At 40.6% G+C, this 12,093-nt stretch overlaps 1 protein-coding gene and 2 long non-coding RNA genes across 3 annotated transcripts; all 3 read right to left on the bottom strand.

Annotated features, from left to right (window-relative positions):
* Nucleotides 1-828: 828 nt before the first annotated feature.
* Nucleotides 829-1,620, bottom strand: LOC124392284. The gene is made up of 3 exons (XR_006927141.1): nucleotides 1,581-1,620; nucleotides 1,179-1,349; nucleotides 829-1,048 (listed from the first exon to the last, which is right to left on the bottom strand). It is a non-coding gene; the product is annotated as an uncharacterized LOC124392284 (long non-coding RNA).
* A 55-nt stretch (nucleotides 1,621-1,675) lies between these two features.
* Nucleotides 1,676-10,967, bottom strand: LOC124382928. Its single transcript, XM_046845277.1, has 27 exons — nucleotides 10,950-10,967; nucleotides 10,631-10,762; nucleotides 9,750-9,940; nucleotides 9,496-9,586; nucleotides 9,298-9,397; nucleotides 9,031-9,203; nucleotides 8,622-8,777; nucleotides 7,794-7,927; nucleotides 7,567-7,700; nucleotides 7,297-7,391; nucleotides 7,005-7,174; nucleotides 6,826-6,910; nucleotides 6,583-6,729; nucleotides 5,088-5,296; nucleotides 4,886-4,989; nucleotides 4,607-4,725; nucleotides 4,249-4,425; nucleotides 3,920-4,125; nucleotides 3,727-3,827; nucleotides 3,433-3,551; nucleotides 3,191-3,316; nucleotides 2,896-3,089; nucleotides 2,677-2,771; nucleotides 2,431-2,561; nucleotides 2,141-2,265; nucleotides 1,874-1,991; nucleotides 1,676-1,789 (listed from the first exon to the last, which is right to left on the bottom strand). Exons 1-27 carry the CDS (start codon nucleotides 10,965-10,967, stop codon nucleotides 1,676-1,678), a joined length of 3,564 nt encoding a protein of 1,187 aa, XP_046701233.1.
* Nucleotides 10,968-11,195: 228 nt separating this feature from the next.
* On the bottom strand, nucleotides 11,196-11,845 carry LOC124392315. Its single transcript, XR_006927148.1, has 3 exons — nucleotides 11,806-11,845; nucleotides 11,404-11,574; nucleotides 11,196-11,267 (listed from the first exon to the last, which is right to left on the bottom strand). It is a non-coding gene; the product is annotated as an uncharacterized LOC124392315 (long non-coding RNA).
* Between the last annotated feature and the right edge of the window lie 248 nt (nucleotides 11,846-12,093).

Genomic DNA, 12,093 nt, shown 5'->3' with positions numbered 1-12,093 from the left:
ATGGTTGTTTTGTCAAGGACAGGAGAAAGAACTGAGAAATCTGCTCTGCCAAGGGCACGGAAATATGATTGGCAGTTCACATTCTGTATTGTCTCGTAGCTACAACACACACACACACACACACACACACAGCCAGCATATGACCTTTTTTTCTTGATATCATATACTTGAATACAGTATTTTCTGTATGTGAATATGTTCCACACCTGTAGTACAGAAGCATATCAGAGGGGACATCCATAAAGCTTTCGACTAGATCTTCTTGCACATAGTTGTACATGCAGGTCAGCTGAAACACAGAATGTGTTGTGTGATTGTGTGTTTTCTCATTTACTAGTAAAGGTTTGGGTCTACTTGCTGTCTCTGATTTATTCTGTGTGCAGAATGTGATTAAATATCAGAGTGTATGTACCTGAGCCTCTGTCAGGACGACCTTGTCTCTGCCTGCACGTGGTCTACAGGCTTTACTAGATCTTTGGCTTTCTTCTGTGGGAGAGTCTGAGTTGAGCTACAAGAGAATCCCTGCAGTACTGATGCTGACAGACTGCAGGGAGAAACACACCCACAGTCACAAATAGACATACACAGTGATGGGTGTATTCACAGAACAGATCTTTACATTAGCTATATTAGATAGACTGTGTGTGTGTGTGTGTGTGTGTGTGTGTGTGTGTGTGTGTGTGTGTGTGTGTTTTCCTAACTCACTCTTCTGGATTATTACAGGCACTGGCCACTGCAATCAAGAACATCATAGCCTGGTAAAATGAAAAAAAGTCTTAACATTTTTTGATGAGTTTTATAGCCTGACATCCAAACAAGTCAGGAAATCAGATTTGGGGAACTGCTGCTATTACAGTCGAGGCATGAGACTTTAGTTTTTCAGTGTAACAAAGTGGGTGGGTTTAGGTACCTGTTCATGACTCCAGCTCTTGTTATTGATGAGTGAAACTTCCACAGAGCTCAGAGATGTCAGTAGAACAAGTGGAATATACATCACTAGTGCATCCGGAACATTTTGTATGACAGAGGTTTGGTCTACAGAGATTACCTGGAACAACGTGTTAGAGCGGACTTCAACAAAGCAACTGCATGTTACTGCACTTTTATAGGAGAAGGTAATAAATATATGTTTGTGTGTGTGTGTGTGTGTGTGTGTGTGTGTAAAACAAAGTGAATACCTTTTGGACAAATGTCTGTTGTAGAATAACTGGGGCTGATAGAATATTAGCAATGAATGTTGGATTCTGAGATAAAGACAGAAGCTCAGAAGATGGGATGATGGATATGGCTGTAGAAGGAACACCACCAATAAGTGTTCCCAATGATACCAGAGAGGAGGCACTGTTGATCTGTGAGAGTAAAACAATCATATCCTTAACTTTAAAAAAATTCTGATTCTGAATTTTAGAACTTGTGCAATAAGAAAGAAATTAAATTACAGACCTTTTGTTAACACGGTATAGTTAGTAAATGTATAAACATAAATAGAATTTTGACATGGTGATTTTGATCAAAATGGCAAGCTTTCACTTTCTGTAACATAGAGCAACATTCCTGACAAATGGGCAGTGTACGCTTACATTAAAGCCTGAACTAATGATGCTCTGGATGAGGGCATTCAATTGGCCCTGGTCCCAGCCACTGATGATACTGAGTGTTGACAGAGCACCGCTTATCACATTGGGAGGCGGAGTTTATCTGGCCCACAGTCAAGCCCACACTGGCTTCCCAATGTTTGGATGGTGGCTGCAGATATATCAGGGAACTTTGCTACCAGCACCGCTGTGACCTGAAAGGAGAAGAAGGTTAGAGGTGACTGGCACTACTACACAAGAAGTGATTAGTGAACACACAAGTCTTATTGATTGATTACCTCTGGATTTATTTCTGTGCAGAAGATGTTGATGCTAGTCAGGATTGTCTGAATGTCTGCATCTCCAAGAAAAACAAACACGGAGGCAGGACTTTGACACAGCAGCTCAGCAGGCAATCTATAAAAACACAAACAACCTTTTAGAATGCATACACAGATATTTGCATGTATATATGGTATTTTACATGTGGGGTTTGAATCTATAAAGGGTTGGATGAATAAATAAAATAAATTTAATTTTGTTCAATGTTGAGGTTTGAGTGGTACCCGAGAGGGCTGAAGTCAGGATTCTGGATGTACAACTGTGTTGTATAATACTCCAAGACACTGGCTGAAATTCCTGGGTTGTTGAACAACTGAAGGTTTTCAGAGTTCTCCAGGAACACACTTGACTAAAAGACACAATAAAACACACATTATCACAGCACTACAAACTGTGTACATTGTGTGATGTAGTTAACAGAAATATGTTTGAATGACTAATATAGATAATTGCAGGTGTGTGTGTGTGTGTGTGTGTGTGTGTGTGTGTGTGTGTGTGTGTGTGTGTGCACTACCATGCTTCCTGATAGAAAGGATTGTAGATCACTGAGGGTGATGAAGGTGATGAAGAATCCAATGTTGTCTGCAAACCAGGCAGTGGAGTTCAGAAAAGGATCTGAGGAGTTATAGCAGCGGGGGCTGGCATCTGCAAAATACACAATCACATGTTGAGACACCCATGTAGTGCACACACAAACAAAGGAAATGCTTGTACAGAGAGAACTAGAAAAAAGAAACAAGAAAAATGTAGTTATTCTTACTGCCACTTCTCAGATACACTTTTATAGAGCTGTACACATCAGCTGGGGAGAAATCAGCTGCAGAAAAATTAAAGTTGTCCCCCAGGATAGACACCCTGCTCACAAACACATACGTACAGGAGATTTCTTTACTATATGACGTCAGTTTTTTGCCACCAGACATGTGGCAGTGTTTATGATGAAAACCCTGTTTAATGAAACATCCAATAAAGAACTCACAGTTTCCTGTATGACAGACAAGAGGCACCACTGAGCTGGGTGGAGCTGATGAGCTGAGATCTGAGGTAGGGCAGGTAGTGAACCAGTATAACATTAAACCACTGTTCTACATCAGCCTGAGTTGAGGCACTGAGAGCACGAGGCCACACACACTCCAATGTTTGGCTGGCCAGAACTGAGGACAAAACAGGCTCCTGTAGAGAGAAACAGTGATTACTCTATCAGCCATTCCTGACAGAATAAAGGCAAGTAATCTACATGGACAAAAATCTAGGTGAAATAAAAACTGGCCTACCATCTCCAGGTACTGATTGGTCCTACTGTACTTGTCAAGTAGTGTGCAGAGCTGGGAACCATTAACAACTGTGTTCGGTCTGTTCAGAAACTCACCAAGTTCTTCTGGAGAGATGGAGCTCAAGAGCTAGAAAACACAGAAGAAAGACAAAGCATTAACTACAGATAGTGATGTGCTTAACTCATTGGCTTTCCTATAGTGAGCGAAGCACTGAAGCAATTGGTGTTATAGAGCAAACACACCTCTGTCTGTCGGTCATCTGGGATAAGAGACAGGAAGTCTATTAGGTCAGGGAATCCAAAACTGAGGAACAACTGTTTCAGGAACATGTAAAAGCTTCCACCACCATAGCAACTCAGGCCTGCGAAGCAACAGAGGACACTGATGTAAAAGGTCTGTGGTGAATTCAGATTGAGCATCTAGGACACTCCTGACTTACCCTAACCCTAACATTATCAGCCTGAAATCACATCATCTTATCACTGCCTACCTAGTAGCCTGAAACAGCATATAAACACACACACACACACACACACCTTGGCTGGACTGGTACTTGAGATAGTCTTGTATGTAATTGAAAACAGTGATGGACTGTGTTGCAGAGAGGTCACGGTACACATTATCAAGTCCTTTCACTCTGTAAATACAGCAAAAGTGGGAAACAAATTCAAATTCTAAAAAGTAACAAAATAATCATTTGCTGTGTTTGTGTTATGAAAAGATGCTCACATCTCTCTGTAGGATTCACAGCCGATGGTCATGGGGATGATCGACAGGGTGTTTGAACCAATACCAGGAAGTAAGATGGAAAGGTAATTATGGAACCACAGGGCAAAGTCCTCTGGGCTGAAATGTTGGAAGTGAGGCACCAGATCTAAGAGTGTTATGTTCAGAATGGTGTCTGAAATTGCTGAAGGAATGCTAGTGAGGTTCATCTGCAATCACAAGGTATCATCCATCAATTAGTATGCACAGAATAATGTCTTTTTTGATAAAAAAAAAAAAGAAAAAAAAAGAAAAAAATTGTGATCTGGTCTTTAGGCAACAGAGATGCTCACTTGTTTTGCAGTCTGGCTGAAGTTTGTGAAGAACATGCCAAGTTGATTGAGATCAAAAGATGCGATCATACTGCTAAACACCTCTCTAATCACTAAGTCATTTTCCAACACTCCTGTATCCGGCTGCAAGATGAACTGAGCCTTCTGCTCAATGGACAGTAAACCAAACACTGCAACCTGCAGGAAAAAAACATTCATATCACATTATGTTTACACCAGGTCTTCAAGTAAAACAAATGGACACTGCTGCAGCAGCTGTCTGTTCTCTTTGTCAAAACCCAGAAACCAACTGTTACTACTACAGTCAGCTGCAACTCCACAAGAAACATAAAGTTGGTGCAATTGGGATGTTACTCACACTAGAGAAATTTGCATTTAAAATCTTCAGCTCTGTCAAGGTGGCATAATTGAAGAAACTGCCAAGGTTCGTTAAAAGCCAGTCATTGCTGCCTGAAGTTGTGGAAACACAGCCAGGATCTAGATGGAACCAAGATCATTAGTTCAACTAATTACACCATTCTAAATTGGCCTGTTTAGTTTTATTCAGACAAAAGAAACACCCTTAATTCAAGCAGGTGAAAACAAATTCAAAAATGTCAGTTTTCTGTATTACAACAACTAAAAGGGGAGTACTTACCTGGTGAGCCATCTTTTGAGAGGAAAGGAAAGATGAATGAAGAAAAGACCAGCTGCTTCTGTTTCTCTGTCATGAGTGATTCTTGACTACTGAGAGCTTTCACACTATGTTTGGTGAGAACAGATTGGATATTCTCATCAATTATTTCCTCATGTCCTATATAACACATCTGAAGTTCAGAAATGTCATTGTCCATACTTACACAATTTGGTAGGTCTCACAGCTGAATTTTGTGAAACTGAGGCTGGATAGAAAGTCTGTGGATGCTGATGAAAACAATGGTCTGAGCCTCATCTGGAACCACTCGTTGATGAAAGTGGCATTCATCAACTGTGCTGCAGTGAAGTCCTTGATTATCACCTCCCAGATAGCATCAAGTATATGTGGGTCAGTCTGAATGCTCTTATCTGTCTACATGACAGAGTGAAAGATTACATACTTCAATGCATATTTCCACAAAACATTTTTTATACTACAGCACCTGTCAGGATTATGGCAAGTTTATTCATTCATTTCATTGACTGCAAATCCAATTTTTTTACCACCACTGGGTCCCAACTCCTATGTAATACTCCCTTAATCCTAGAATCGGTGTGGCAGAATGAGCCAAGCAACAGTGAGAACCTGGACTACTGGAGACTCAAACACAATTAAAACAGGGATTAGTTTAGCTCAAACCCACTGGTCTCGGTGCCCCAAAATTGTTCTGCCGATCCCGATGGTTGCAACCTGTTCTTCTGCCAGTGCACCCTCATGCTCCTCTCCCAACCACAAGCATATCCGACTGACCAAACAATGATTGGATATGTAATCCTCCACCAACAACAACACAACAGACATCTGAGAGTTCCAATGCGCTTGCTGCCCCAGCTATTCGCCATTTTGAAAGGAGGTCAGGTGCCGGTTCGCCCACCGCAGCGGCAAACAAACTCCCCTGCCTTGGAGTTCCACTGGGGTTGTTGCCCAGCCTCAGTTTCCTGCTGGGAGCATTGCTCCACCTCTGTTTCTGCTAAAGAGGCTGCCCACCCTTTGTGCCCCTCTGAGAGTGCCAAACAGTCTTAGAGAGAGTGCCAGAGAGGGTGTCTCACCACTCCTGAGCTCCGCAAAGGAGCGTTTGCTCCAAAGTCCTGCATAGCGTCCCATAGAGAGCACTGTTCTGTTCCTAATTCTCACAAAGAGTGCCAGAGAAAGTGACATTTGCGACGCCCTCTAAATCACCTTCTCCGAAAGGTGCTGCTCTGCCCCCGAGTCCTGCAGATGTCGCCACTGGACCACTACTCCCTATTCCCTGCTCCCTATTCCATTGTCCCTATCGGTGTCCTAAATGTTTTGCACCTGTTCCTTGTTAGTCCCCAGTGTATTTAAGTTACCCCTTCAGCTTTTGTTCTTGTTGGTTTATTAACATGTCGTTTCAGGTTGTGCCATGTCGTGAGGTCCGCATGCTGTTATGTTCCTGTGCCCTGATGCTTTTGTTTTGCTGTTATGTACCGGTTTTCTATTTCAAGTCCAATGTTGTTTCTTGAGCCATATGTGACTTTACATTCCAAAGTTTTCTGTTCTTGGTTTAATGACTTAAGTTAATAACAAACTGTGAACTTGTCAATTCCGACTGTGTCCCTGCATGTGAGTTCTAACACCTCCCTGAGCGACTTGGATTCGAGACCCAGGGGTGACAAGCAACAATCAAATTTGCATACCATGCTTGAAAACCTTTGCAATGCGTCACCCAAAGAGCCAGCAAAAGTTTGGAAGAACAACTTCCAAGCATCTTTAGAGTATTTCAGGCTGCTTGGCAGTTTGCATGTGAGCAGAGTGAACAGATCCTCAGATGACAATACAGCAACCTTAAAAGGCAACAAACAAAGGTTTCTGTGGTCAACTCATTTTCTGCATAACATTAGTAAAGCTGGAAACAGATATTTTATTCACGAAATACTTACCGGTGAACAGGCATAGTCAGAAATGCTAAAGTTACATAGTACTGTAGAGACATTTCCGGATGCAAATTCACTATCAAGTCGGTCACTATGTAGAAAAACAAGAAGAATGTTTTAATTTTTTTTCAAAACATTTTTTTCTGTAAAGTTGAGTCCTTTTTCATTTCATAAATAAAACTCACCTGTTTACACCATAACAAGGGTTGCGGTTGATGATGCTAAGATTCAGTGTGTCCAGATCAGTTTGGTTCTGTTGTGACACCCAGGACTGAACTGCTGAGGAGTACTCAAACAGTTTCAGATCAGCAATGTTTATACCCATTAGACCTCTCACTGTGCTCACATTCAGGGTCTGGCAAACAAAAAAGTACTTGTTATCTATTTTATCTTCAGTTTTCAATATTTTAATATATTTAATTCAAACATTCAATATTTCAGCAACAAATTCCCTGGTTAATATTTTCTTCTTTATACCTTGAAAACAGCAGGGTTCAGACTAATGAATACAGTGATGTCCATGTTAATGTCCTGAGTGGATAAAAATTCGATATCCTCCACTGGAGCACCACCTACAAACACACAAACACACCACACACACACACACACACACACACACACACACACACACACACACACACACCTCAACATGTTCATATGTACAATTAACTTAAATTCAGACACAATTCAGACTTTTTAAAAACATGTATTTTTTAGTCTTCCTGTATGCATGAATGTTTGTTTTACCCAGGTAAGGTATCATGAGCTGGTAGTATATTGTGGCACTTCTGTGAAAGTTGCTAAATGAATACTTGACAATGATGTACAGAGTAGATTTCTGTTCAAAGGAACATGAGGACAGATCTGGAGACAGGACCATCCTGCAAAGAGAAAAAAATTTATATTAAAATTCAGATCATTCTTCATCTCTTTATTTTGTTTGTCCATGTTTGTGTATGTGAGCAGGGACTTACATTAAGCTCTCAGGAGTGATATTTTCCAGTATACTGATGTCTAATGTACAGATGTAGGAACCAATGACATTTATTTCAGCACTTCCCAGAGAGTGATCACCCATGCTCAGATACCTCATAATTACTGCTTTTCCCTTAAAAAAATAATACACAAGCGTTTTTGTAGCAAGCACAACAGTATCTGAGAAATACAAAATGTCAGCCAGTATGCTTGCAGTATAAACTTTCTTTCGGCTTCTCCCGTTAGTCGCCACAGCGGATTATCCGTATTCATGATCCGCATGTTTGATTTGGCACGTTTTACGCTGAATGCCCTTCCTATTGCAACCCTCCCCATTTATCCGGCTTGGGACCGCACTAAGAGTGCACTGGCTTGTGCAACCCATTACTGGGGTTGGTTCCCTGACCGTATAACTAGTTAAAATCATTTATGAAATAATTCAGTATTAAACTAACACTAGACCCGAAGCTCTGCCTGCTTTCTAAAAATACCTTCATATACATTTCCACCTCTATTGTCAGTGATAACATTTTCATCATCATGGTTGTGTACATCAATTGTAAGAAATAAAAACATTTTTGCATTTTTTTTAAATTCTAGTCTCTAAAGGGGATTGAACATGCTCTTTGACTTTTATCTGCAAAAGTGTTTTATCTGCAACTCTGTCATTATATCTAATCAATGAAGGATCACAGATACTTTCTCTCACCCTCACTAAATCATCCCAGATGAGCTCTCTCTCTCTCATTCTTTCTTTCTTTCTTTCTCTCTCTCTCTCTTTCTCTCTCTCTCTCTTTCTCACATATGCACAAACAACCTTTTATTACCTTTTCTGGTTCCCAGTATCCATCATTTGAATCCATCAAAGAGGACAGTGTGTCAATCATAGTAATGTTCCACTTGCTAATGTCATCAATTGTGGCCAAACGAGAAGTTGAACCCAGTAGTTGCAGCACATGATCACCAAGGCCTGATGGGAAAATCTACGTATACACACACGAAATCAACAATTTATAATCAAATCAAAACAAATCTTGTGTGGGCAAATTTAGCATACACACAAAGACAGACTTCTAATTAACAACCCAAAAACAAACCCTATTTGACAGTGGGACACCATGCAAAAATCATATTTATACACAAACTGGAAATATTTTCAGAATTCTATGACTAAAAAGCTGAGACAACCTTTTCTTTCCTGTTGTGTTATACAGTCCAGTATTTAGTGTCTCTGACCTGGTTTAACTTGTTAAGAATGACCGTCTGGAGGCTGGTGTCCACCACTCTCTCAGTGATAGCTGCCAGGTTTTCCTGCAAGACGGTGATGTCCAGATACAGATCAAACTGGATGGCATTAAAACCGAAAGGAAAAGCTGCATCTGCAATTGTTGTTGCTGTAATGTTGCTCACTGTAAGACACACAACAAAGGAATTCAGTGAAGTACACAATCTCAATATGTGTCGCTGTACCTCGATGTGTTTTGCCTTGTAGTATACCGTTACCTGTAGTACTTTCTGAGTTGCATTCTGTGAAGAATGTCCTAAGCTTTATCAGTGGGATCTTCTGCTCCCTCAGGACTGAAAATAACTTCCTCTTGACATTCTTCAACAATGCACAAACAGGGACAAAATTTAATCAGTCCAGAAAGTTTAAAGTTGGGTTTATAAATCACAAACACAATGGTGAAACGGTTTACATACAAAGCCAATTGTGTCACAGAGGCCTGATTTGAAATAGACAACCAGGATGCCAAGTTGTTCCACGGTCTGCTCATTCCATGTTGATGGATTACTGATTCATAATAAAAAATGTCAGAGGTCAAAAAAATATCAAATGCAATCTATAGACACACACCATTTCCATTTGTTTTATGTCCTTTTAAAACCAATGATGAAATCATTTTCTACAACATAGATGAAAGATGTGCACAAATGCACTTGAAGCTATGACTCACCCATAAGCAGTGTTTCCACTGAGGAGCAGTGACTGTACAGCGGTGACCTGAGAATCAGAAAGATCTTCACAGTTCTTTAGTTTCTCCAAAATGAAAGGGTCAGAGTTCTGGATGTAGGAGGAGTCCAGTGTGCAGGCCATATTTCCCAGAACCTCCACCTGATCCCTGGTCAGACTCACACCAGATATACCCTACAACATCACAACCCATGAAGAAAAGTCACACAGAATCTATAAGAATGAGGAGGGTCTTGTGTGGATTCCACTGTTTAGTGTCTATTGTTTAAGCCTGAACATGTTCCTATTTTCACTTGTTTTCAACAATGGAATTGCATAAGAGACGAATTGATTATAATTTGATGGCTGATTTGCAGATTTAAGAGCTAATATTGAATGTGTTGGTCTATGAATATTTTACTGTGTGTATTACCAGGCAGTCCTTTGCATTGTTGAACAGTATGGTTGTTTTGTCAAGGACAGGAGAAAGAACTGAGAAATCTGCTCTGCCAAGGGCACGGAAATATGATTGGCAGTTCACATTCTGTATTGTCTCGTAGCTACAACACACACACACACACACACACACACACACACACACACAGCCAGCATATGACCTTTTTTTCTTGATATCATATACTTGAATACAGTATTTTCTGTATGTGAATATGTTCCACACCTGTAGTACAGAAGCATATCAGAGGGGACATCCATAAAGCTTTCGACTAGATCTTCTTGCACATAGTTGTACATGCAGGTCAGCTGAAACACAGAATGTGTTGTGTGATTGTGTGTTTTCTCATTTACTAGTAAAGGTTTGGGTCTACTTGCTGTCTCTGATTTATTCTGTGTGCAGAATGTGATTAAATATCAGAGTGTATGTACCTGAGCCTCTGTCAGGACGACCTTGTCTCTGCCTGCACGTGGTCTACAGGCTTTCACTAGATCTTTGGCTTTCTTCTGTGGGAGAGTCTGAGTTGAGCTACAGAGAATCCCTGCAGTACTGATGCTGACAGACTGCAGGAGAAACACACCACAGTCACAAATAGACATACACAGTGATGGGTGTATTCACAGAACAGATCTTTACATTAGCTATATTAGATAGACTGTGTGTGTGTGTGTGTGTGTGTGTGTGTGTGTGTGTGTGTGTGTGTGTGTGTGTTTTCCTAACTCACTCTTCTGGATTATTACAGGCACTGGCCACTGCACCGAAGAACATCATAGCCTGGTAAAAATGAAAAAAAGTCTTAACATTTTTTGATGAGTTTTATAGCCTGACATCCAAACAAGTCAGGAAATCAGATTTGGGGAACTGCTGCTATTACAGTCGAGGCATGAGACTTTAGTTTTTCAGTGTAACAAAGTGGGTGGGTTTAGGTACCTGTTCATGACTCCAGCTCTTGTTATTGATGAGTGAAATTTCCACAGAGCTCAGTGATGTCAATAGAACAAGTGGAATATACATCACTAGTGCATCCGGAACATTTTGTATGACAGAGGTTTGGTCTACAGAGATTACCTGGAACAACGTGTTAGAGCGGACTTCAACAAAGCAACTGCATGTTACTGCACTTTTATAGGAGAAGGTAATAAATATATGTTTGTGTGTGTGTGTGTGTGTGTGTGTGTGTGTGTGTGTAAAACAAAGTGAATACCTTTTGGACAAATGTCTGTTGTAGAATAACTGGGGCTGATAGAATATTAGCAATGAATGTTGGATTCTGAGATAAAGACAGAAGCTCAGAAGATGGGATGATGGATATGGCTGTAGAAGGAACACCACCAATAAGTGTTCCCAATGATACCAGAGAGGAGGCACTGTTGATCTGTGAGAGTAAAACAATCATATCCTTAACTTTAAAAAAATTCTGATTCTGAATTTTAGAACTTGTGCAATAAGAAAGAAATTAAATTACAGACCTTTTGTTAACACGGTATAGTTAGTAAATGTATAAACATAAATAGAATTTTGACATGGTGATTTTGATCAAAATGGCAAGCTTTCACTTTCTGTAACATAGAGCAACATTCCTGACAAATGGGCAGTGTACGCTTACATTAAAGCCTGAACTAATGATGCTCTGGATGAGGGCATTCAATTGGCCCTGGTCCCAGCCACTGATGATACTGAGTGTTGACAGAGCACCGCTTATCACATTGGGAGGGGCGGAGTTTATCTGGCCCACAGTCAAGCCCACACACTGGCTTCCCAATGTTTGGATGGTGGCTGCAGATATATCAGGGAACTTTGCTACCAGCACCGCTGTGACCTGAAAGGAGAAGAAGGTTAGAGGTGACTGGCACTACTACACAAGAAGTGATTAGTGAACACACAAGTCTTATTG

Source organism: Silurus meridionalis, chromosome 1 (assembly GCF_014805685.1).
Source record: "Silurus meridionalis isolate SWU-2019-XX chromosome 1, ASM1480568v1, whole genome shotgun sequence".
Classification (NCBI taxonomy): Eukaryota; Metazoa; Chordata; class Actinopteri; order Siluriformes; family Siluridae; genus Silurus; species Silurus meridionalis.
The sequence above is the reverse complement of the archived record's forward strand: the minus strand, read 5'-3'. Positions and strand labels throughout refer to the sequence as shown.

Bases quoted from the DNA above. Each gene is read 5' to 3' on its own strand.
- LOC124382928 (XM_046845277.1), bottom strand. The intron at 8,778-9,030 runs GTCAGAGACACT...GTGTATACGTAG, and splicing joins TTCTTAACAAGTTAAACCAG to ATTTTCCCATCAGGCCTTGG. The intron at 4,426-4,606 runs GTGAGTAACATC...TTTTTCCTGCAG, and splicing joins TAAATGCAAATTTCTCTAGT to GTTGCAGTGTTTGGTTTACT.